Source organism: Pinus tabuliformis, chromosome 1_2 (genome assembly GCF_031772625.1).
Source record: "Pinus tabuliformis cultivar Carrire ecotype Pingquan chromosome 1_2, CPIR1, whole genome shotgun sequence".
Taxonomy (NCBI): Eukaryota; Viridiplantae; Streptophyta; class Pinopsida; order Pinales; family Pinaceae; genus Pinus; species Pinus tabuliformis.
In genome coordinates this window covers 1,087,171,712-1,087,198,333 of record NC_142298.1, presented here as the reverse complement: position 1 = coordinate 1,087,198,333, position 26,622 = coordinate 1,087,171,712, and the positions used below count along the sequence as shown (strand labels likewise).

Below are 26,622 nucleotides of genomic sequence, written 5' to 3'. Positions count from 1 at the left end.
ATAAATTATTTTAAAAATAAATTAAATTAGTTTCTAATGTTAACTTTGGAAAGAGTTGTTTAATTTTCATTTTCCAATCAAATTGAGATTAAATGAAAGATAATAAAGTTTCCTACATGTACCCTAGAATGATATCCACAGGATAATAAGGTCTCATGCATGCATCCCTAGAAAGATATCCACGACTAAAGTAAAAACAAAACCAATCACAATTGTAGAACAAAATGTGAGAAAGATTTTAGAAATCCTTAAATTTAAGATGGTGGCCACTAGCCGGCTCCTCTACTTTGAAACCTATAATTTAACTAACGACTAAAGTAAAAACAAAACCAATCACGATTGTAGAACAAAATGTGAGAAAGATTTTAGAAATCCTTAAATTTAAGATGGTGGCCACTAGCCGGCTCCTCTACTTTGAAACCTATAATTTAACTAGTTAAAGATTTATGATGAGCAAGTTGGTAAATTAAATGCTTACCCTTCAAATTTACAATTTCAAATTTATTTATTTTTTTTAATTTTAAATCTATAATTTAATTATTAATAACTTAGGATCAAAATTGTTTTACCGCCCCAGATTCAAAAGTGATGTTGCAGGAATTCTAATCACCGTCAAATACGTTTAAGAAGATAAAAAAGTTCCACAGAACTTTCAATTCCAGGCTCGTCATTGTGCGGCATCGTGCCGGTTTAACAAATGTCTTCGTGGTCGAGATTTGACTTTGAGAAATGGACAAAAAAGAAGGTGTTTGCTTTTATTGGATGTTACTCATCCCTACCATGTAGGTCCCTCGTCCTTTTCCATTTCAATGACTACTCGTTTTATTGGAGTGATAAAATCTACGTGCTGTCTAAATTTTAACTTCTTGAAGTTGAAAGGAAGGTTTTAAAAAAATAAAATAAATATTATTTTTGTTTTTTCTAGGGGTCATTGTAATCGTGGTTAAGAGCTGGAGTATGTTTTAAAATTCTAAATTTTAACTTCTTAAAGTTGAAAGAAAGGTTTAAAAAAAAAAAAAAATCTTTTTTTCCGAGTGGTTATTATAATCATGGTTAAGAGTCGGAGCATGCTTTAAAATTGCATTTGTTTGGTTAAGTGTTGGAGTATGTTTTAAAATTTTATCTGTTTGTTGGAGTATGTTCTAAAATTGTCTCTGTTTGGTTAAGAGTTATCAGACCTGTTTGGTTAACAGTTATCGGACACAAGGAAACCACATAAGGAAACAGGGTAATGGTCCAACACTCAGAGGCATGCCTCCGGGTTATTCCAAGGGGCGTGGTCTTTCTTGAATAACAATAATGAGTCAGCGTCCATTCCGAATAGCAACTAGTTCACAGATAGAAACTAGAGATAGCTGTCTTCACAGCTGATTTGACAACTAAATTATAATAAATTTTCCCACCAATGAGTTATTCCAGAAAGCGTGGTTTTCCTTAAATAACAATGATGAGTCAGAATGCATTCAGGATAACAACTAGTTCACAGATAAAAACTAGACATAGTTGTATTCACAGCTGATTTGACAACTAAATTATAATAAATTTTACCACCTATAAAAAAATCATTGTTTTGAATATTGGTCGACTGTACAACTACAACTATCAGGATATTACCAATAAGATGATCTACATGACCCTGATTTACTATTGTGGTCATAGATGATTCTACATGTAAAATAATTTCAGTGCGAAGCCATGGATACATTTCACACGTCTCTCCTTCCTATCTGTCCCTCAAAAGTTATAAGTAATTGTGCATTGCATGCTTTCATTCGATCCTACCCTCCACCATTTTGGGTTTTAGTTTCAAACATGATGTGGTCTGTGTGGTTTTTCTTTTCTGTGTTGTTTACCCTCTTCCTTCCCTCTTCCTTTGCTCACTCAACTCACGATGATCGAATTTCATTGCTGGAATTCAAGTCCCTTATTGCCAAGGATCCTCAGCATTCCATGGCCAACTGGAGTCCCGGGAGTCCGTTATGCATTTGGACTGGCATTACCTGCAGCCGACGCCGGGAAAGAGTCATCGCCCTTAACCTCACTGGTATGGATATGCAAGGCCCCATTTCTCCATTCCTAGGGAATTTGTCTTTTCTCCAATCGCTTGATCTTTCAGATAATGCGCTCTACGGCGATATTCCACCCCAACTGGGACGTCTCTTTCGTCTGAGAGAACTTTCTCTCAGTTTTAACATTCTAAGTGGGAGTATCCCCACTGAGTTGGGTTCCCTCGCACGTTTGCAGAGTCTCTTTTTAGGAGCAAACAGCTTCAGCGGTATTATTCCCTCTTCCTTTGGCAATCTCTCTGAGTTGGTTGTTTTAGAAATTGCTGAAAACAATCTCACTGGGAGCATTCCGCAAGAATTAGGGCTCCTCCGTAATCTTCAAGCGCTTCGTCTTTTCGAAAATGAAATGTCAGGGAGCATTCCCCCTTCTTTGTCAAATCTTTCTCGTTTGATTGACCTGGAGATTTCTAGAAACAATCTTATTGGCAACATTCCACAGGAATTCGGACTCCTCACACGTCTGCAAAAGCTTATTCTTTCTAAGAATGGATTGTCAGGTAGCATTCCCACTTCAATTTCAAATCTCTCTAGAATGACAGATTTGGAAATTTATACTAACAAACTCACTGGCAGCATTCCACATGAAATAGGCCTCCTTACTCAATTAGTAGGTCTGGTTCTTTTTCAAAATGAATTGTCAGGCACTATTCCCACTTCTTTGTCAAATATCTCCTCTTTAGCTTTGTTACTCATCTACCAGAACAGATTAACAGGGCATATCCCCTCAGAGTTTGGTGCCAAGCTGAACCAATTAAATGAATTCGACTTATGGGGAAATCAACTCAGTGGAAGCATACCAAATTCCATTGGGAATTGTTCTAAACTCACAATACTTTTTCTAGATTACAACAATTTGAGTGGCGCTGTGCCAGTGGAACTAGGTAAGCTGTCTTTCCTTGAACGACTAACATTGGACTCTAATCAGCTTGATAGTGGCAGTAGTACCACCATGCCTTTTCTTACATCTCTTACCAATTGTTCTCACCTACAAATACTAGGCTTGGGCACCAATAAATTAAGTGGTATTTTGCCATCTATTATAGGAAGACTTTCTACCAATCTACGTGAGTTGTCTTTAAAAAACAACATAATAGAAGGAAACATCCCTATTCAGATTGGAAATCTTAGCAACTTAACTTTTCTTGATTTAAGTGGAAATCTTTTCCATGGTAGTATTCCATCATTGCAAAGCCTTGTAAACTTAGAACAATTGGGTTTTGCGAACAATAGACTGGGAGGAAACATCTTGGATAACTTTAAACCATTAAAACATCTCGGTCTCTTGCACCTTAATAATAACATGTTTTCTGGAAAAATTCCCAATTCCTTGCGCTATCTTAAACAACTGAGATTTCTTTCTCTTCATCACAACTATTTATCAGATAAGATACCAGCCAGTTTAGGAGATTGTACAAATTTGGAACTGCTTGACTTATCTTATAATAGACTCAATGGAAGCATACCACAAGAAATTGCCAAGCTTTCTAATCTCCAATTCTATTTGAATTTGTCATGGAACTCTTTAGAAGGCCCATTGCCGGCAGCAATTAGTAAGATTGTAATGGCTCAAGCTATAGATGTTTCTGCCAATCAATTGAGTGGTCTCATTCCAGCTATGCTCGGAAATTGCATAGCACTACAGTCATTGAATTTATCTAGAAATGTCTTCCAAGGTTATATTCCAGATTCACTTGGAAATTTACAAAATCTCATCATCCTAGATCTCTCTTTGAACTCATTATCAGGTACAATCCCTGTTGCCCTCCAGAAGCTAAAAATGCTCCATTATTTAAATTTGTCTTTCAACAATCTCACAGGGGAAATATCAGAAGGAGAATTTTACACAAATCAAACCATTATCATATCTTTAACTGGAAATCCTGGCCTATGTGGACCACATGTATTTCTGTTACATGCTTGCTCGTCATCAAGAAGTCATTCTAAAGTTCTGAAAGAAGTACTATTGCCAGTTGCTGGTGTTGGTTTTATACTATGCTGTCTACTTTTAGCATTTCTTTGGCGAAGGAATTCACTTACACAAAAGTTGAACTTGCAAACACAAAACTTTTCTTTTCGACGAGCTATTTTCCAAAAGGTAGAGCATCGAAGGATCTCATATCACGAGCTTGCCAAAGCAACAAATGGATTTTCAGAGGCCAACCTTTTGGGGAGCGGTAGTTATGGATCAGTTTATAAAGGAGTTTTGAGTGATGGCACACTACTTGCTGTGAAAGTTTTCAATTTGCAAACTGATCACGTTGAGAAGAGTTTTGAAGTAGAATGTAAGGTCTTGCAAAAGGTTCGTCATCGAAATCTTGTGAGAATCATAACCTCATGTTCCAACTTCCAGTTCAAAGGTTTAATATTTGAGTATATGTGTAATGGAAGCTTAGAGAAGCATTTGTATCCCAATAGAGATGATAACAACAATGAGAAAGAATGTGAATTAGGATTGCAAACACGACTAAGCATTGCCATAGATGTCGCCAATGCCATGGAATATCTTCATCATGATTCTCCTGTGCAAGTAGTGCATTGTGATATAAAGCCCAACAATGTGCTTTTGGATGAAGACATGACTGGTCATGTAACAGATTTTGGGATTGCTAGATTAATTGGTGCAACCTCTACTGATTCACTTTCTTCAACACTTGCTTTGAAAGGATCCACTGGATACATTGCCCCAGGTATGGTTTTTGAAAACATTAAATCCACTTGTTTTTTCATTATTAATAATTTTGTATGGATTGATTCAATATAATTTGACCATTGTTGCCTTGAATGTAGAGTATGGATTGGGTGAAAGAGTTTCTACCAAAGGAGATGTTTATAGCTATGGCATTTTATTATTGGAAATGCTTACTAGAAAGAGGCCAACTAACAACATGTTTGTTGGAGATCTTAACCTGCATAAGTGGGTGAACTTTGCATATCCAAATAGAGTGAATGAGGTGATTGACAATAGTCTTTTAAGTGAGGTGGATGGAGATTCATTTGAAGATAATGCTGTATACAAATGCATACTTTCTTCACTGCATGTTGGTTTGCTTTGTTCTAAAGATTCACCTGAAGAACGACCAACCATGAGAAATGTGGTAATGCTAGTGGAAGGTATCAGGAAGGATTTGGTGAAAAATACAAGACCAAAATGACCAAAATAAAGCATATCCAATTTGCTTTGTAATACAAGTGCAGCAAGGAATGATGCGGCTACATCAGATGACCAAAGTTCTACATCTTAGTTTGTGATAATTGTCAGCGCAAAATATTTCCATATTGTCTCTATTCTTCCCATGGAAAGATTTATATTAGTTTTACTTGTTCAAGCAAATTTCTGTTAGGATAAAGTTGTATATTTGTAATTATGTTCAACCTGCAAAATAGACATGTTTGCAATAATATACTAAGTGGATTACAGATCTACATTTGTTTTAATGTGTTATACATGATGTCAATACTCATATCCATGCAGTGATCTTTTTATGCCAGTCACATCAATTGAAAGACATCAAAATTGTATGATACTGCCAAACAAGTTAGTAGTTCTAAAGACTAACAGCCCAGTCAAGGTGAGAGCAAACTAGATTCAAAGTCCAAACTAAGAAACGCAATAGAAATGAGCGACGATGACCTCTTGTATGGCTATCAAAGAAGTTTACTATCATGCTAATGCTAGATATAATAGACGGAAGCTAACGAACCATTTCTGTGTTCTTATAGGTTAGGACTGGCATGTAAAAGGTTCAATTCTGATTTCATGTTTGTGGCATTGCTAGAGTGAAGAAGGCATTAGGCTACCTTGCAGAATAAGATTTTATGTTTCAAACAGCCAGTGCAATTTCTATTGGCCACAACCATATGTGTCTTATTCATATTTGTGGTTTTTCCCACGGCCTCACTAAAAGGACTTTTCTTTTAGTTGCCTTGTCTCACTGATGATGTTTAAAACATTTCCTTTTCTATAGGTTCTGGTTGTTCAGAGTCTAGTTCTAGAATGAGCTAATTGCTTCGTCTCACTGATGATGTTTACAACATTTCCTTTTCTATATGCTGTGGTTGTTCAGAGTCTAATTCTAGAATGAGCTTTGAAGCAATGCAGTATGGATAAAATACGTGTTATCATGTTAAGACATTGTTTCACAAACTTCATAGTTTCTCGTACAACATCACGGGCTTGAATCAAGTTTCAACAGATTAGGTCCTAAATGTTGTTCCCCTGTATTGACTCCTGTGCACTCACTAAGGCGACAGTGCACAATATGGTTGCACAAAAATTCAATCACAGTTCATTTCGCATAGCTAGTTAGCAACTGTTGGACTAACTCATTCCCAAATTTATTTTTCAAACAGCCAGTGCAATTTCTATTGGCCACAACCATATGTGTCTTATTCATATTTGTGGTTTTTCCCACGGCCTCACTAAAAGGACTTTTCTTTTAGTTGCCTTGTCTCACTGATGATGTTTAAAACATTTCCTTTTCTATAGGTTCTGGTTGTTCAGAGTCTAGTTCTAGAATGAGCTAATTGCTTCGTCTCACTGATGATGTTTACAACATTTCCTTTTCTATATGCTGTGGTTGTTCAGAGTCTAATTCTAGAATGAGCTTTGAAGTAATGCAGTATGGATAAAATACGTGTTATCATGTTAAGACATTGTTTCACAAACTTCATAGTTTCTCGTACAACATCACGGGCTTGAATCAAGTTTCAACAGATTAGGTCCTAAATGTTGTTCCCCTGTATTGACTCCTGTGCACTCACTAAGGCGACAGTGCACAATATGGTTGCACAAAAATTCAATCACAGTTCATTTCGCATAGCTAGTTAGCAACTGTTGGACTAACTCATTCCCAAATTTATTTTGCCTCTTCACTCTTGGCAGCGTTCTCTCAATTTTTCAGTGACTCAATCTAATTTTGGTTTCTTGAATGCTGTAGAATGTAGATAAAAACGAATCTGTCCTCATTTTGTTTAATGGCTTCTGGTAGAAACTTTAGCACCTATGTCGTTTGCTTAACTGCAACACATCTACTCGAACAGCACTATGCTTATGACACCCTAAAATATATTTTGCATTTTGTAAATTACAATGGCATATAAGATGCTCTGGACGCTTCACTTTTATAGGGTTTCCAACATGCTTGGGCAGTTGTATACTTTTATATCATTTTATATCTACCCAAATTCAATTTTGAAATTGTCTTGGGTAAGGGACGAGTGATTGCCAATTTCTATTTACTCCAATTACTTTCTTGGTTGAATTTTTCTGGTGTCCCTACTTCAGTTATATATCTTATATGTTTCAGTTAAGCTAACGTGAAATGTTTTCTCTATATGGCACATTAATATGAGTATTAAAATTTGGCATCTATCTTCCAGAGTTAATGCTATTCCAGAGTTTTCTCATAACCCATTTCTTGGTCCTTAGACATTTTCAAATGGATCTTCCAGATCTAACTTCTGCCATTGTCTGTTTTTTCTCTTTCAAGCTCCTTTACCTCAGGATCCAGGACTGGCAAATAGTTTTTTTCTTACTTGGCTTCCCAGATGCTTGTTCTAAATGATGTTCTCTGTCTGGGTTTCTTCCTCTTTTTTTGTGTTTTATTTCATGCAAAGCTAAGTGAACCATCTCTTGTAAATTTTCTTTCTTTTGTCAAACATTTGTCTTGGCGTAAAACAATGAATTTGTTAAAGATGTTTCTCTGAATATGCAGAACAAAATCGGACACTTATCTTTCTCTGTCCTTTCTAACATTTAGTTTTAAACCCTTCTTACTATTCACTTTACAGCCTTATTCATGTTCAGTTTTGTGGGATATGGCTTTCTTGCCAACTAAATTTACAATATTTCCTTTGTCATTTTATTATGTTCTTTCTTGGAAACATTTATGAGGAGTCCACGGAGCAGAGAACATATCTATGTTGTAAAGAAGATACTACATCAAGAACTTTCAATGGAGTAGGAATGTAATCGAGCGAAAACCTAAAATGAGTAGCTTGCGCTGTGCTTGAATGACAAACCGATGGGAATTTGTCTCCTCTGGCTCAGGTTCGATTCACGTCATTTTCGTGCTTGCATCCTCTGTCACCTATCTGGGAATTTTCAATCCCTCTCATGTATTTGGATCTCCAAAGCGTATCAAGTTCCACAAATCCAGGTATCCCTGTACAAACATTAGAATCGAATGAAAGGAAGGCTATGTTCTAGGTTTCCCCAAAAAGGGGAATGCATGCATTAAATTTCAAGGGATCCCAAACTCGTGAATTATACATGTTCACATTACCTCATATATATATATGCCACTGGCCAGGCAGACTTTGATTCTGGAAATAAGAACTATCCATTCATGGGAACCTTTTGACCTTGCCCAAAACTTGGCTTCACACCGGGCAGGATTATGTAGCATAAACGCGTCTGTCCACAGATTCACATATCTGACTAAAATTTCGCGGCAAGTTTAGATGACTTAATTTGTGTAAATCAGTTGGTCAGTTGATTTTTATAAGGTTGAATTTTCATTAGGTTAAATTTTTCCTAAGAAAGTTTCAGGCAGAAGAGGTAGCAGGTTGATATAAAGAACCCTCTATTCAACAATGAACTATACGCCAATCATATCTTTATGATGATTTGAACAATGTAAAACAGTATACTAGTTGTTTTTAGTGATTTTTAGTGAGATTTTTGGAAGTTTTTTCAGTTTAAGATTTGGTAGGAATTTATTGAAATCACAAGCTTGATGGATAACCTCTGCGCAATCGAAGTGCCCTAGGTTTTTCAAGATGTGTGGATATATAATAAAATAACTAGTTTAAATAACACAAATTAAGAGCTCACCTCAAATTTTTCCGCCTTAAACCACCACCAGCGTCGAGTTCTTCCCCCTTATGCCATCATTTCAAAAAAACACATTCAACCAATTACTACCATACATTTTTGCATTTTTGTATTTCTGCTCTCTTCTTATACTCATATATAACCCTTCAGATTAAGAGAGAGAGTTTTGTTGGACACCTAACCCACTAAGGGTTATAATGTGGAATATGGAGAGTCATTAAAATCTAAACTAGCATTTGCACCAGATGTTGCAAAGGAAATGCCGTAAGGCATAAATTGAAGAACACAAATATAACAAAAGAATACTTTGATAAAGAATACAAATATATTGAATGCTCAAATCAATGCCCCATTAACTGGAACCACTTAGTAGACATATCTATCAACATTAGGATTATACACAATGATCAAGAAATTTCCCATATACAAACAACACCTTCCACAACAACCTTTTGTCACATCCACATTTTAAAAAATGCCTTGGAACGTGATTGGAATCTCCCATATTGCCTTTTTCATTATGCAGATAAATCTTCCATATTGCTATTTTCATCATGAATATTGTTAGTTCATTGTTGTAAAGTGTTAATGTGTTAAATTCAATACTATAAGTTCGACAAGCGAAAAACATTCCTCAATTAGCATAATATGCATTTTTCTGTCACTGTGTATTTTTCAGTCAAAGAGCACAAGTAACAGATTAACATGTATTTTCCCTTCATTATTTTCATAGAGCCAAGCAATCTACGCCTTATCTATAAAGTAACAAAAACATTTTGGAATAAGTTTAATATTTCAAGCCAATGTCTAACCTATAAAGTAACAAAAACTTTTTGAAATAAATTTAATATTTTAAGCAATTGACTAACCTAATTTAATAATTGAAAAATTCTCAAAGATGAATTATACTCCATAATAAGAGAGCCAACATTGGAGCCCATACTTTCACTAAAACCAAAAGAAACACAACCACTTATTAAGAAGAAATTCAAGCAATAATAATAAAACAAAAATAATAAACGTGAAAAGATAAAATGGTATTTCCAACACCAGAAGCCGAAACCAAAAGCGAAGCCAAAACTATTATGGAAAATCAAATTTGCGCTGGTCAGGCGGTTAGGGAAGAAGATTTTGAATTCATTTGTGATGAGGTTAATTCCATTAAATGCCTATTGACGGATGCGAGAGCCACCAGAACTTCCAATTCTAGTTCAGTGACCAATTGGCTTAACAGACTTGAGGATTTTCTCACTAATGCTGTTGACATAGTGGAGGAATGCGAGCAGGGCAAGCTTATTTTCATCAACATAATTTTCCGCTATCGAATGGGCAGGAACATTAGGAAACTAAAGGAAAGAATCACAAAGATACACACGGGTGCTAAATATCTCAAATATCTGACCCCCCTCAATGCTACTATTAGTGTTGAAGCATTCAATGCATATATTGAATCTTTAGAAGAAGATAAAAGAAGAAAATCTTGTGCTCTTCTATCTCAATTTCAAGTGGTGGGATTAAAGGAAGATACTGAAAAGGTCAGTGGGTGGATATTGGAAAATGGATTCAGAGTGATTGCTATTGTGGGTATGGGAGGACAGGGCAAAACCCTTTTGGTGCAAGAGGTATTCAACAACCAAAAGGCCCGAGATAGTTTCGACTAATTTTTGTGGCTTACAGTATCACCCAAATTTATCATAGGCTAATTGAGAAAATCAATTTTCAGTCTAAGAAGTATAACTTTCTAAATTTTGATGTAATATCTAAATTTTACTTTTCTCCATTGGTAAGGTAGCACTCAATGCATATATTGAATCTTCAGAAGAAGATAAAAGAAGAAAATCCTGTGCTCTTCTATCTCAATTTCAAGCGGTGGGATTAAAGGAAAATACTAAAAAGGTCAGTCGGTGGATATTGGAAAATGGATTCAGAGTGATTGCTATTGTGGGTATGGGAGGACAGGGCAAAACCCTTCTAGTGCAAGAGGTATTCAACAACCAAAAGGTCTAAGACAGTTTCGACCAATTTGTGTGGCTTATAGTATCACCCAAATTTGTCGTTGAAGCACTGCTGTTGTCGACGTTCAGACAGATAAAAGTGTCTGAGGAAAAAGAAGGGGGTGTAAAGGGAATTCAGGACAGAATTAACAAATATTTTGAAGGAATGAATAAAAATCTAGAACGAAGACGTTGTTTATTTGTTTTAGATGATTGTGTTAGATCTAAGTCATACTTCCATCCAGTCATTGCCCACATCTATTGGGAACTTAAAACATTTGAAGTTCCTAAATTTATCCAAAACAAACATCAAAAAGCTGCCCAACCGCTTGAGTGGTCTAAAACGTCTCCAATTTCTTGATGTTAGCTGGTGTCGACAGTTGTCAAGCATGCATTTGGGGGTTGAAGCCCACAAATATATAGTGTATCTCAATGTGAAGGGCTGCAGAAAGATCAGACATTTAAACACATATACAGAGACCATACAATTGATTTGATACAAGAACGACTATGGCAGGGTAAGCAACATTACATGCATACTTAATTATAAGACAGATAAAACTGAAGGCCAACACCACTACATTACAATTCTAACTTGATAGTGCCATAATACTTCAAGTCTTCTTCTTTGCTGCATTATTCCTATTACCAAAATTAGTAGCAACTTTGGTTGCCCTATCAAGAACCCCAACAACCATCAGTGCTCCTATTGCAAAATAACTGTTGTTGACAGGTGTTGTTCCTGCGTTGCAAGCTACATGCCCAACTATAATCAAAGTTGCTTTTGATATCTTTCCGAAGAATTTGCCAAAATCTGCCACCTTGGCTGCAGTAGTGTCCATCACTTGATACTTCTCGTCTAACTCTTTGGCTTTGCTTAAAGTATCTTTTCCTAGGGTATAACCTTTTGAAAGCATTGTTGTAACCACTTTTACTGCCTGGTCTAGAAAAATGGAACAAAAAATCTCAGTTGCTTATCAAGGACTTCAAGCTGTCCAATAAAAACAATGTTAATATCCTCAGAATATCATAGGCTAATTGAGAAAATCATTTTTCAGTCTAAGAAGTATGACTTTCTAAATTTTGATGTAATATCTAAATTTTACTTTTCTCCATGGAGTAGTCTACCTAGGCAGAGGAATGGCCCAGTTTTCGTCACCGCCCGGAAAATCATCCGGCTCCAACCGCTGGTAATCCCTTCGCCCTCAGCCACCCTCCCCTAGCTCCGCCACCCTCCTTCTCTGTCACCCTCCCCTGGCAATCCTGACATTCCTTGACAGAAAATCCGATTGGAGCTGGAAACCCTGATAGCCCCTGACAGATCGGATTCGAGCTGGAATTGCAACAGTGGAGAGTTATTGCCATTTCCAATTCGAAATGAGGAATTGCGATCCCGCGGGCTGCTCACTCACCTTCCTCCTCGACTCAGCACCTCCCGCTCTGCAATTCCTCCGCTCTACAGCTCGCCACCCAAGGACAATTCGGTGACACCTCCAACTTTGTTAACGACTGATTGAGACATGCACCTTTTATGTCATGTATCTGTCGCCGGCAATCGTAAATCCCTGAGTTAGCGAAGATGCCGTAGAGGCATTCAAAGAACAACAATGACTTGGCGTTCTTTACATACGACGAGAAGAGAAAGCTTGGGTATGGTACTCAAAAGGAAAGGCTCGACAAGGACTCCATTAAGCCCTTTGATGCCTGCTCTCTGTGCCTGAAGCCATTGATAGACCCCCTCTGCTGTCAGAAGGGCCACCTCTTCTACAAAGAATGCATTCTAGAATGCCTGTTAGCGCAAAAGAAAGACATCAAGAGGTAAGATTCGTTATCCTGAATAAACCTAGTTTTTAGTTTTGAATTTTTTGGAGTATTGGGTATTGTTTTCCCTTGATTTGGGCAAATAGGTTCCTGCTACCAGTGTCTTATAGGATGCTATAAGGTTTTTCTCTTTGGGTGTTATTGGTCCTCTGTCGGGAATTGTTCCTGTATTAAGGTTTTTCATGGAATCCTCCAATTGGGTTTGTGGGCATTATCTGTCCCATTTTTTATGTTTTGTTTCAGGTAATGGATTCTTGTTATTAGGTTTCTTGGGGAACTATGCAAGATCGAGAAAGATCAGAGAGAACATATAATTTTTAGATGCGCTGCCCATAAAAACATGCACTGTAAATTAAATATAAGTAATCTCTCTTCTTTTCCACAACTACTGGCAAGTGAATATATAGGTTGGTTAGGGAAACTATAGGACACCAATTCAAAACAAGTAAAAACTAAAGTCAAATGATGAGGAGTGATAAACCTTCCATTTTGTAATTAAAGACCCTTTTGACTTGATAGGCATTAACCTCCTTACAAGATCCGCATCACAATCAGGCTATTTCATAAAGTAAATGCAACAAGAATTTAGCAACAACACAAAATGCTTTCTTTTCTTTACATATTCAGCACATATTCATCGAGGCTCATGCAGAAGACATTGATACCCTATTTCAACATGCATAAAGAAGGATTTGAGGCACACCTCCAAAAGTATGGTAATAAACATGATTCACATTGAAAAGAATTGAGTTAAGCCTTGGATGTGGTAAGTTGTTACTCATTTTTACTAATGCAAATTAGTTTGAGTTTGCTCCATGATTTCTCTTGAGTGGACATTTGCCAAAATTTTGTGGTTCCTCTTCTTCATATTTTTCACTTTCCTCTACTTCACTTACTTTGGGATGATGTCAGTTGTTATTACTCTAGGTTACCACATTGCTTCAATCATTTCATCAACCTTTTATTCCTCTTGGAATCTCTTCTATGGGTTCATTGTGTTCTTTGGTGGAAAATTCTTGTACTCCTCTTGGAATCTCTTCTATGGGTTCATTGTGTTCTTTGGTGGAAAATTCTTGTATGGTGGAAATGGTTTTATTGGTTCAACTCCATTTGTTGGACACTTTATGGTCTAATTGCAGCACAATTGGGTGATGTGGATTCTAAGATGAATACAATAGAAGGAAAATACAAAAATACTATATTTTGGGAGAAGCTACTTCTTGGGAGTTGTATTTTACATGGTGTGCATTCATATTTTATTTTCTTTGATGTTTCCTTTTCCATTGAAACATTCAACTTTCAGATTTAGGCATCAAAGAAGGGGGTGCTACTACATATGAAGTCCTGATATATAAAATTTACCCTGTTAAGAATGGATTTCATTGAACTTGATAACATGTCTGCAACTCCAGAAATCAGTCTTTTCAATCTGTTAAATATGTTATAAAGATTAATGTATATCACGCCAATATTACGAGGGATTTTGCCATCTGTAGCCTCGAAGACTTCCAGTTTTCTCTATAACGAAGATCTAGCTTAATAGAACATTTCCTTTTTCCTTCATAATGATCAATAATGAATATACAACAAAAATCAAATCTACATAAAGTAACATAGTGTCCATTCTTGGTAAGATTTTTGCTGAATTGACTTGAGCAACAGAAAAGCATGCGAGAGATATGATTGAGATTGGGCCCGAGTTCAATAAGTGAGCATTACAAAATTTTGCACAGAAATTATTTTATCAAATTCATCGCTGGTCACCCATGGATATCAGTAGCCCCCAAGCAGAAAAGCTAAGATACTGAAAAAGAGAAAACTACATATTAAGCCCAATCAAAGATCAATGGCATCAGAAATCAGATATTTTGTATCGCAATTAAATTATACATACAGCACTAGGACTGATCTCTTGAAAACTGATGTTTTAGCGTATTTCGTTCCCTAGTCAAGAATATCTGATTCCATGAACTGCACCCAGGATATTATTACAGCATACATACTATCCAACAGATTCAGACACAGAGGCAACCATATTCTCATACAAATGCCACATATATACTAATACCATGCTTATCATATTCCTAGAACCATGCTAACTGAACAAGGCTGACTAATATATATATCAGAACAAAACAGAATTAAATCCTCCAAACCCTCTTAAAGAAAGCTTAGGATGATATGGAGCAAAAAGTAAATGCCTGCATGATTTTTCAATCACATGCCTGAAAAGAGATACACCGTCATCCTAAAACTCCAGATGCATAAGACCCTCAAAATTAGAACACAAAAGCAAATCAAGCTTTATTTGGTCAAATTTATGAAATCCAACAAACTAAAATTCCAGGACTACTTAATCATATTTGTACATAGTAGTTCAACATGAGTTTGATGTTCATGTTTTAACTGTTGGCCTCATAAGTCCCATGCCAGAACCACTTCCAACATGTTTAAAATCAGTTGCCTCCAAGTGGTCCCCGTGACCAGAAAATCCAGTACCTCCTTTTTCCAGGGTGATCAAATGCTTTTCTTTGCAGCTTCTATTGCAGACAAAACAAACCCCATCTAATTTAACAAATTTCTTTGCACACTTTTTGCAATAAATATGGCCACAAGTGCTGATTGCCATTAGTGTATGCCTGTTTGTTAGTGTATCTTTACAACTAGGGCAAATAGAACTGGCCCCCAAAACCTCAGATTTTTTATCATGTGGATCCTTGGTAAAAATAATTGGAAAAAGAGACTTCAACTTCAGTTTCTCTTTACCCTCTGGGCAGATTGTATCAAGTGAAGGTGCCTCAACTTTTGCTTGACCCTTGGGAGTTGCTGATGGCAACCAAAATGCTTTCATTGTCCGAAGAGCCTCCGCTTCAAATGAAGTCACTTTAACACTATTGGCCCCATGAAAACTATTTTTGTCTCGAATGTGATTTTTGTCATTATATTGAGGTACAACACCATTGTTTTGCTGATCAAATGCATCAAGTTCCTGTTGCCTCTTTAACAACAACTTCTCTTCTTCCTCCTCCTTCTCCTGTTTTTGATGTGCTTCATAGCTTGCAAGTTTCCTGTCAAATCATACACCGATAACACCAGCAACTTACAATACCCACTCATAAAAAATTTAAATTAAAAACCTAAATATATCAGATATTTTGTACTCTCAACATTGAAGTGCCGGCAACCTAAACTAGTCATTCTACTGATAATGAATAGGGATATAATCCCATCAACACTCGTTTCTACCATGTAGTATCCAAACTTCTAGCTTAAACTATATGCAACGAATAATATGACCCCATAGTCAAAATATGCACAGTGGCATCCAAAGCTCAAAGCAGATTAATGTCAATTGTGATCAACCTCGGTACTATGATAACTGAGCCATAAAAATGTCCAATTCCATTGAATCCAGATTAACAAGAGCCATCAAAGCATACTAATGTCAATTTTAATCTACCTTGGTACTATGATAACTAAGCCATACAAATGTCCAATTCCGTTGAATCCAGATTAACAAGAGCCATCAAGAAATAAATGGAATAATATTATAATCTTGTTGGCCATCTGATGCAGATCTGAAATTCCCAACAAATCAAAAGGCAGTGCCATTCATACAAAATGTAACCATATGATTCCTTCAAAGAAAATAACATAGACCCTGGACAGACATAAGAGCTTTATTCTGGCAGGTGGAGGGAGATCATCTACCCAGGCAAAGAAGGTCTAGTAACCAGTCCAACAGGCTGCAGTCTGGAAGCAAGTTGAAGCACTTGCAGTGATGATGACACGGTTAAAATCTGGTAGCCTTGACCCTCAATACAGTTGACCAAATAGTTTCAGGCTGTGGGTTGTGTTGATGCTGCAACATTGGTGGATAAATGTCAGATGGAAGTCCTAGGTGACTCTGATAAAACGGATGCCATCGGTCACAGCTTCACAGCTTAAAAACAGCCTGATTGTAATGCGGATCTTGTAAGGAGGTTAATGCCTATCAAGTCAAAAGGGTCTTTAATTACAAAAAGGAAGGTTTATCGCGCCTCATCATTTGACTTTAGTTTTTACTTGTTCTGTATTGGTGTCCTATAGTTTCCCTAACCAACCTATATATTCACTTGCCAGTAGTTGTGGAAAAGAAGAGAGATTACTTATATTTAATTTACAGTGCATGTTTTTATGGGCAATGCATCTAAAAATTATATGTTCTCTCCGATCTTTCTCGATCTTGCATAGTTCCCCAAGAAACCTAATAACAGGAATCCATTACCCGAAACAAAACATAAAAAATGGGACAGAAAATGCCCACAAACCCAATTGGAGGATTCCATGAAAACCCCTATTACAGGAACAATTCCCGACAGAGGACTAGTAACACCCAAAGAGAAAACCCTTATAGCATCCTATAAGACACTGGTAGTAGGAACCTATTTGCCCAAATCAAGGGAAAACAATACCCAATACTCGAAAAAATTCAAAACTAAAAGCTGGGTTTATTCAGGATAACGAATCTTACCTCTCGATGTCTTTCTTTTGTGCTAACAGGCATTCTAGAATGCATTCTTTGCAAAAGAGGTGGCTCTTTTGACAGCAGAGGGGGTCTATCAATGGCTTCAAGCATAAAGAGTAGGCATCAAAGGGCTTAATGGAGTCCTTGCCGAGCCTTTCCTTTTGAGTACCATACCCAAGCTTTCTCTTCTCGTCGTATGTAAAGAACGCCTAGTCATTGTTGTTCTTTGAATGCCTCTGTGGCATCTTCGCTAACTCGAGGATTTACGATTGCCGGCGACAGATACATGACAAAAATGGTGCATGTCTCAATCAGTTGTTAACAGAGTCGGAGGTGTCACCGAATTGTCCCTGGGTGGCGAGCTGCAGAGCGGAGGAATTGCAGAGCGGGAGGTGCCGAGTCGAGGAGGAAGGTGAGTGAGCAGCCCGCGGGATCGCAATTCCTCATTTCGAATTGGAAATGGCAATAACTCTCCACGGCTGCAATTCCAGCTCGGATCTGATCTGTCAGGGGATGTCAGGATTTCCAGCTCCGATCGGATTTTCTGTCAGGGAATGTCAGGATTGCCAGGGGAGGGTGGCGGAGCTAGGGGAGGGTGGCGGAGGGCGGAGGGATTGCCGGCGGCCGGAGCCGGACGATTTTCTGGGCGGTGACGGAAACCGGGCCATTCCTCCGCCTAGGTAGACTACTCCTTTCTCCATTGGTAAGGTAGGTGGCCTTTTTAAGCTACTTCTATTCTACAAAACTACAGGAATAAGTAGAATTTAAAGGGTAGGATCTTCCTTCTCTGCAAATAGTTATTTACAGACAGTTTGTAAAGTAAGATTACATTTAAGACTTTTTCTTACAAAACAGTTGAAATAAATGAAATTTGTTTTTCATTATTTTCCTCTCTTTTCACAAGTAAAATCTTATTCTAGGTTACTCTTGACCAAAATGGCCTTTGAGGTAATCTACATGATCCAATCTTGATCTTGGAACTATACAACAGGAAAAAAGTATTGTCGTTTACCCATGAATGGTACTCATTTATCAAAGACCTCAAAACAAAATTGAAAGATCAGACATTTAAACACATATACAGAGAACATAAAATTGATTTGATACAAGAACGACTATGGCAGGGTAAGCAAGGTCTAGATCTAAGTGCAGTATTAATGCTATTTTGAGGAAATAGATTTCTTCTTAAATTTATTTGAACATTGTTCCTCCACATATAAAAATAAATAAAAAATATAAAAGAGTAAAAATAAGTAAATGAAAATACTCCTAATGCGTTGCCCTCTTCATGAAATTTTATCACCCAAATTTGCCGTTGAAGAGTTGCTGTTGTCGACGTGCAGACAGATAAAAGTGTCTGAGGAAAAAGAAGGGGGTGTAAAGGGAATTCAGGACAGAATTAACAAATATTTTGAAGGAATGAATAAAAATCTAGAACGAAGACGTTGTTTATTTGTTTTAGATGACTGTGTTAGATCTAAGTCATACTTCCATCCAGTCATTGCCCATGTCTATTGGGAACTTAAAACATTTGAAGTTCCTAAATTTATCCAAAACAAACATCAAAAAGCTGCCCAACCGCTTGAGTGGTCTGAAGCGTCTCCAATTTCTTGATGTTAGCTGGTGTCAACAGCTGTCTAGCATGCATTTGGGGGTTGAAGCCCACAGATATATAGTGTATCTCAATGTGAAGGGCTGCAGAAAGATCAGACATTTAAACACATATACAGAGACCATAAAATTGATTTGATACAAGAACGACTATGGCAGGGTAAGCAACATTACATGCATACTTAATTATGAGACAGATAAACCTGAAGGCCAACACCACTACATTACAGTTCTAACTTGATAGTGCCATAATACTTCAAGTCTACTTCTTTGCTACATTATTCCTATTACCAAAATTAGCAGCAGCTTTGGCTGCCCTGTCAAGAACCCCAGCAACCATCAGTGCTCCTGTTGCAAAATAACTGTTGTTGACAGGTGCTATTCCTGCGTTGCAAGCTGCATGCCCAGCTGTAATCAAAGCTGCTTTTGATATCTCTCCGAAGAATTTTCCAAAATCTGCCACCTTTGCTGCAACAGTGTCCATCACTTGATACTTCTCGTCTAACTCTTTGGCTTTGCTTAAAGTATCTTTTCCTAGGGTATAACCTTTTGAAAGCATTGTTGTAACCAATTTTACTGCCTGGTCAGCAAAATGGAACAAAAAATCTCAGTTGCTTATCAAGGACTTCAAACTGTCCAATAACAACAATGTTAATATCCTCAGAATATCATAGGCTAATTGAGAAAATCATTTTTCAGTCTAAGAAGTATGACTTTCTAAATTTTGATGTAATATCTAAATTTTACTTTTCTCCATTGGTAAGGTAGCACTCAATGCATATATTGAATCTTCAGAAGAAGATAAAAGAAGAAAATCCTGTGCTCTTCTATCTCAATTTCAGAATGCCATGTCAATCTGAATGTGACTATATTCAGAATGCCATGTCAATCTAAATTTTTTCACGGAAACCGTTTTGTTCACCTTCGAGCATTGTCTGTCGGACCCACTTGGTCAGATTCTTGCCAACGATTTCCCAGAAGGAATGCTGCACCGTATTGAAAACGAGGGCGTCGAACGATATCCCTATCAGAACGAAGCAGTATTTCTTGATTTCATTTTTTATGTATAACAGATCAAGGTTGTAATAGATGCTCAGCACAACACTCAGGATGTAAGCGAAGAGTGCGCTTATGGAACCACAGACCATGGACCCTACGGATCCTAGTAGGGCATAGGCCCATTCTGGGGCATTCATCTTGACTAGTCTCCAGAATGACCTTGCCTGCTCTATGAAGGGTACTTTCTCTGTTTTGTGTGCTGAGTTGACATCGACAGATGTGCTGAAATCGGAAGTTGAGAAGTCTGAAAGCCTTCTGGAATAGGGAGATCGGCCATAAGAATAATTTCTTCCAATTATGGGCGAGCTCACAGAATTCCTTGCGCTGGAGGGCCTGGAAATGGGCAAACAAACAAAAAATCAAAACGAGAATACAAATCTATGTTCATTCTATTTCCCCTTTCTTCCCGGGATCATTCAAACTGATAAATACTGAGAATTTATGGAAGGTACAGAACAAGTTTCCTTTCTATCTTGGTGATGAATGAGTGGGTCATTCAGAATGTGACAAAATGTAAAAGTCCATAAACTTCTACAGAGTAACATCTAAAGTACCAATAAACACTAGAAGGGTTAATGGGAGGAGCAAAACAACTACAATTTAAGAAAAAAGATTTATCTCTGGACCGAACAAAACCATTATAATTTGAGGAAAAAAAATGAAGGATTGTATGAGAAGGCATCCAAACAGTTTGGTGGAAAATCTTTCACTGTAATAAAACCAGAAAAACTTGGCAGCTGCTAAATAATTTTCCAAAGAAAACCCTGAGGATCTATAGACAAACAAAACAATTATAATTTCACAAACTGCTAATCTAAGGACGAACAAAACAAGTATAATTTTATGAAGAAGAAGCCGAGGATAAGCATTATAATTACAGTTTTACAGAGAAGGCCCCAAGGATTTATGGGACTGCAAAAAAAATTACAATTTTATAAAGAAGGCGAGAGGATTTATGGGAGAAACAAAACAATTCCAATTCTATAGACTTTCAGTGAGAAAACTATTGCATAGGTTAACCACAATGTGCCATTATTGAATTAACATAGTGGGATAAAACCTTTACCTGGCACTGTTCTTTCTTGCATTGTTACCAAGCTCATGGGCAGTTTCTTGGAGTCTGATCAATGTTGAATAAGCCCCGTCATCCCCTTTTGAGATAAGGTCATCGTGAGTCCCCATCTCCAAAATGCTCCCCTGCTGAACAACTGCCACCAGATTAGCCTTCCTAATGGTTGAGAGACGATGTGCCACAACTACTATTGTTCTTCCTATCATGAACCTGTCAAGGGCTTCTTGAACAAGTTTTTTTGATTCAAAGTCCAGAGCACTGGTTGCTTCATCCAAAAGTAGTATGGTCGGGTTCTTCAACATCGCTCTGGCTATTGCAATGCGTTGCTTTTGTCTGCCTGATAGTTGACCACCTCTTTCACCAACCTGGAGTTGCAGACCCAACTTAGTACAAATCATAACCATGGCTACTATCAACTCTGACATATAGAAAAGGAATAGTGAGATGGAAGAAAAGTGCTATAAACCATAGATATATAGTTCAACTCCTGGGGATTTGGGTTAGAAAGGGAAGGGAAGGAGACTTGATAGTGGGAGAAGGTATTCCAGGATGACAAGGTAAACATATCAGACTATTGTTATTTGCACACACAAGTCATAAAGAGCGACTGGAAGACTGAGCAAGGAAATAAGCATAATCACCAAACAACTAATCAACCATCTCTGCAACAAACAATCAACTGACAACTAATCAATCATCTCTGCAACAAAGAATTTTCAGTTATTACAGCTAGTAGCACATACCTGAGTGTCATATCCTTTGGGGAGCTTTGTGATAAAAAAGTGTGCATTTGCAACTCTGTCTGCTTCCTCCATTTCCACCTGGGTTGCATCCTCTCTTCCCAATAGCATGTTTTCCTTAATGCTTGTTGCAAACAATGCCAGTTCCTGACTCACAAGCCCTATCTTCTGTCTAAGCCATTTCAACTGCAGAGTTTTGATGTTAAACCCATCAAGTAGCACTTGACCTTCATTCACAGAAATTAAAAACGGTACACATACCTGAGTGTCATATCCTTCGGGGAGCTTTGTGATAAAAAAGTGTGCATTTGCAACTCTGGCTGCTTCCTCCATTTCCACCTGGGTTGCATCCTCTCTTCCCAATAGCATGTTTTCCTTAATGCTTGTTGCAAACAATGCCAGTTCCTGACTCACAAGCCCTATCTGCTGTCTAAGCCATTTCAACTGCAGAGTTTTGATGTTAAACCCATCAAGTAGCACTTGACCTTCATTCACAGAAATTAAAAACAGTACTTTTGAGAAGCAATTCATTAAAGTAAAAACCGGAGTTCAGGGTATGAAAATGCCATGTAAAATCATGTATTGGATACCTTCAATGGGGTCATAGAAGCGCTCGACCAGAGCAACTACAGTACTCTTTCCCGACCCACTTCGACCAACCATAGCTACAGTTTTTCCTGCGGGAATGTTCAATGAGAAACGGCTGAGAACGGGTATCTCTGGTCTAGAGGGATATGCAAAACTCACCTGTGTCGCTTCAGACCTCAGGGCGAGCGACTCTTCACTGATCAAAACGTTCTTCACTGATGATCTAATGGCTGGAGATTATTTAATCGTCTAACAATCCATTTAACGGCCCACATCGAGACACGGTTGCATGGAGGGGAGTTCATTTCAGAGGGAACGCCTTACGACGTAAAAACCACTTAAAATATGAAAACCAAAAATCATTAGACATTATATAATATATATATATAATTGTGAATAAAGTGCATCTCACAATTATCTTAATTTACCTCTTCATTTGTACACAAATTTAACGATGAGCATTGTTTAATTTCAAAAAATAAATTCAATTGTAAATTTAAAAAAAAAAAAATTTAACTTAATTTTATTAATATTATAAATTTACATTCATTATGTGACATTAAAGTAAATAAATTAAATTCTTAATAAAGATTAATAACTAATTTATACCAAATATCAATATTGTTACTTTTCATGATTATCTTTGACACTCGGCTAAAGAATTTGCACTTTGCAAGGTTTTTGTTACTTACTCGTAGATGATAAAAAGGACTCATACAATGTTGAGTGTGAACGTTAATGTTCCCCTCTTAACCATATATCCATGGGTTGATTAGATTTTTTCAAGGCTCTGCACCTTTGTTTCAATAGGCTTGTTTCAATACACTTCTTAATGAATTACCGGATAGATGGGTGGATTACGTCTAAACTCTTTTAACTAAGTCTTTGTTATTATACTATTTTCATTGGCTTATATAGACAAGAGGATTTTTTCAAAAACATCATTAATGTTTGGATATTAATACAATAACTTTAATGGAGCATGAAGTTATAAATAATGATTAAATTATCTCTCGAGAATTAAATTCAAACCATGCAATTGATTAAATTTATAATTACGTGACAAATTTGCTCTAGGTATTATAGTTTAAATATGTACTTTTATGTGGTCTTTATGTGTGTTACTAATACATCAAGCTATGTGATTTAGTAGTTTTCATGCTTGATTTAGTAGTTTCTATGTTTACTCAAAGATTGGAAATGGTTTATAACTTAGTGTTTTTCTTAATTGTGATAAAGAACTAAAATTCTTATAACCTTGTGTTTTTCTTAATTGTGATAAAGTACTAAAGATACTTGTGAAACATCTTCACTTCCAAATATGTATTTTCCATAGAATACCTATAACTACAATGATCTCTCGAGAGTTCAAGAAGTTCAATGAAATTAAAGTTGTGTTGCACAAGTCTAATAAGGGATTTGGTTATTCACTGGCCTTAGCTTCATTGCATCTTAACAATATTAGCGTTGAACATTTTATTCCACCACTAATGAGAAGGTCTCTTCTAGTCACTACTTGGATTTATAAGGAAATCCTTAAAGAGGATAAGGCTTGACCGAAGAGGAAGCTTGAAGGTCATCTTCATGGCTACTCAATGAATTGTTCCTTTTGTTATGTAACTTTCTTTTGTGCTTTTCCTTAATATAATTTGTGGGGTTCTATTCCTCCAACCAATATATGCTTTGTAGTGGTTGTTTCATCTATGCAATGATTTGATTTCTCAGTTATTGAAAGAAAAGTTTTGCAATGTTATTTATTATTATGATATCTTGCACGGGATCAAAGAGGAAGTTCTAGTGTGAAGGCCTACATATATCCTACTCTATCATCACCAATGGGTGAAAACGCGAAAATGGGAAACATATTTTGGAATTAGGGTTTTATGGTTAATAACTGTTGGGAGAACTAATACTAAGAGAAATTTTTTTGAAAAAATAGTATGCACTACATGTAAAACTATACTTTTTTATCTAAAAAAAAATTAGAGAAAAAGATTGATAACTATGAAAATGTTGACAGAGACCTAAAAAACGAGAACGTCAAAAAATAAGGAAAATTTATACCTACTTTCAATTTTTATTCCAATTCACTCAAAGGGTTATTTATTCTATTAAAATTTGCTTCACCCATTTTTCACATTGTCAATATATACATAATAGAAGAAATAAATAATTATGCTTCAAACATTCTTATTAAGACCCTTAACACTTTCTCTTTGCACCAAGAACTACAACCTATTGGTGGAATCTATTTAGTACTCACTAGCACCAAATAGCCAACAATGGAATGGTGAATTTAATGGGGAAGAAATATGTTGTTTCTGTCTCTGCTCTATCTTCCTTGTTAAGCCTACATAGTTAGCTTAAATTTTAAATTTTGCATCTGCTTCTAACCAATAATTTCTTGAATTTCTTCGTTGAGTTTTATATAAATGTTCATTATTCATAGATGTTATACCATCTATAATTAATTGGCCTTATTTGATCAATTCATCTTTTGATTAATTATTCACTATTGTTTTACTACATTTTGTATGTTCATTGTTGCGAATTAATTTGGATTAATCTATTATCTTGTTTAAACCATTATTTATGTGGGGCACATCTCATTCTTCTATGTATGCTCCTTACCTTGTGTTATTTTGTGGTCTGGATGAATCAAACGAAGAAATCAAAATTGATTTTTATCATCATTGTTACACATGTGCATAAAACATATCTAAGAATTAGATAGTTTTCATGATAAACTAAGGCTTTAAATAAGTTTGGTTTAATAAAAGTAGTTATTTAGAAAACTCACATTTATATTAGTATAAGACTTTGGAAATGGGACTCTAAGGGTAATCATTTGAAGTCTTCATTCAATAAATATTAGAAGTTTACTACAATATGTATAAGCCCTTTAGTAGTAAAGATTGTTCCTTTGTCAATTGCATCTCATACATGTGTAAAGCACTATGTCAAAGTTAAATAAGTGTTGAGATCTCTCCTCACATTTAACTAATGAGTGAACACATATCAAAGGACTTTAACTAATGAGTGAACACATATCAAAGGACTTTAACTAATGAGTGAACACATATCAAAGGACTTTAGTTGGTTGGAATGCTACCTAGAGTGACACCTTATTTATGAGGTTTCAACTAAGGGATTCGTTATCTCATATGTTCTTTCCCAAGATGAACTGAAACATGATAGTTCACCTTAGACTTTCATCATGTGAATGGTACTTGAAGCAAATAGTGCATCAACACTTGGACTTCAACGCCATGTTTCAAGTCACTATAATTGTTTCCTTCTACATTCACTCGGATGCATCCTTGATAAAGTTTGCCACGCCTAGTGGAAATTCTATTGGAAGGCCTAGTTTTTCATCCAAATTTACTTGAGCCATGATAGATCCTTATGGGTGTTATTTCATCATTTTTTTGCATATCACTTTACTTTGGTAAATTATTTGCATAATTATGAAACTTCATTTTTTTCCATGAGAAATATTTTTATATGCCATATGAGGAATATGCAAGTTTCAGTCGTCTAGGCACTGCTTGGACTCAACAACAAGGATTGAAGTCATTACAACATAGGTCATTATGCCACTTGCAAGAATTGAACTTGGTTTTAAACATAGTCAGACCCGGTAGCCCATTATCCACTTTTTCTCTCATAAGCAGTCACCTCACTCTACCCACCTCTAACCCATTCCTTGGCCCCCTCCCTAATTTTTCTCTCCCTTCATGATTTCTCGACCGTGTTTCCTTTTTATTTTATTCTCTCCTTTGAGATTTAGCCTTAATTTTCCTTTATAACCTTAGCTTTAAGATTAATCTAGAATAATAATTTTATAATATTAATAATATCAATAATAATATTCTTATAATATTATTCTTTTGGTAATATTATTATTATTGAGCTGAGAGGCTCATTCTACAACGTATTCTCTCCTTTGGGCTTTAGCCTTATTTTTCCTTTATAACCCTAACTTTTTTTCTTTTCTATTTTTAACACTGTTGGGTATTGATTATATTGCAAAAAAAGGAAGAAGCATACTCATGTTACATTCATAGGGAAATTGGTTCAAGTATAGATCTGAAAATGGGAACACAACCCTTGTTTCTACACTTGAAACCATTTTTATATGGATTTCTTTGATTGGCTTGGCATATTGCAGTACATACTGACCTAGAAGTAAAATATACTTGTAGTACATTTAAAATTAAAAGATTTCACTAAAACTGATTGACTGATTCCTCCTATTGAGGATGATGCTTCTTGCTTTGCTCAGTGGAGGTTTCCCCTTGCTGGCTCTGGTTGAATGACTTGATATAT

At 36.4% G+C, this 26,622-nt stretch overlaps 3 protein-coding genes across 6 annotated transcripts; 1 reads left to right on the top strand and 2 right to left on the bottom strand.

Moving 5' to 3' along the window:
* Positions 1-1,663: 1,663 nt before the first annotated feature.
* On the top strand, positions 1,664-5,480 carry LOC149209962 (uncharacterized). The gene is made up of 2 exons (XM_089396563.1): positions 1,664-4,753; positions 4,854-5,480. The coding sequence occupies exons 1-2, from the start codon at positions 1,696-1,698 to the stop codon at positions 5,216-5,218; spliced, it is 3,423 nt and encodes a 1,140-aa protein (XP_089252689.1). The 5' UTR covers positions 1,664-1,695; the 3' UTR covers positions 5,219-5,480.
* Positions 5,481-11,509: 6,029 nt separating this feature from the next.
* LOC149209961 (uncharacterized) lies at positions 11,510-11,812 on the bottom strand. The gene has a single exon (XM_089398826.1). It carries the CDS (start codon positions 11,810-11,812, stop codon positions 11,510-11,512), a length of 303 nt encoding a protein of 100 aa, XP_089254952.1.
* Positions 11,813-15,033: 3,221 nt separating this feature from the next.
* Positions 15,034-22,470, bottom strand: LOC149209960 (ABC transporter B family member 1-like). Of its 4 annotated transcripts, none has more exons than XM_089396559.1 (6): positions 22,296-22,470; positions 21,709-22,190; positions 20,960-21,330; positions 19,757-20,226; positions 19,126-19,414; positions 15,654-15,784 (listed from the first exon to the last, which is right to left on the bottom strand). In XM_089396559.1, exons 1-5 carry the CDS (start codon positions 22,366-22,368, stop codon positions 19,155-19,157), a joined length of 1,656 nt encoding a protein of 551 aa, XP_089252685.1. In that variant the 5' UTR covers positions 22,369-22,470; the 3' UTR covers positions 15,654-15,784; positions 19,126-19,154. The 4 variants fall into 4 exon arrangements, with proteins under 4 accessions (XP_089252686.1, XP_089252685.1, XP_089252687.1 ...); XM_089396561.1 differs by lacking the exon at positions 15,654-15,784 and having other exon boundaries at positions 15,792-19,414; positions 21,709-21,891; positions 21,967-22,190; XM_089396562.1 differs by lacking the exon at positions 15,654-15,784 and having other exon boundaries at positions 15,792-19,414; positions 21,709-21,852; positions 21,967-22,190.
* Between the last annotated feature and the right edge of the window lie 4,152 nt (positions 22,471-26,622).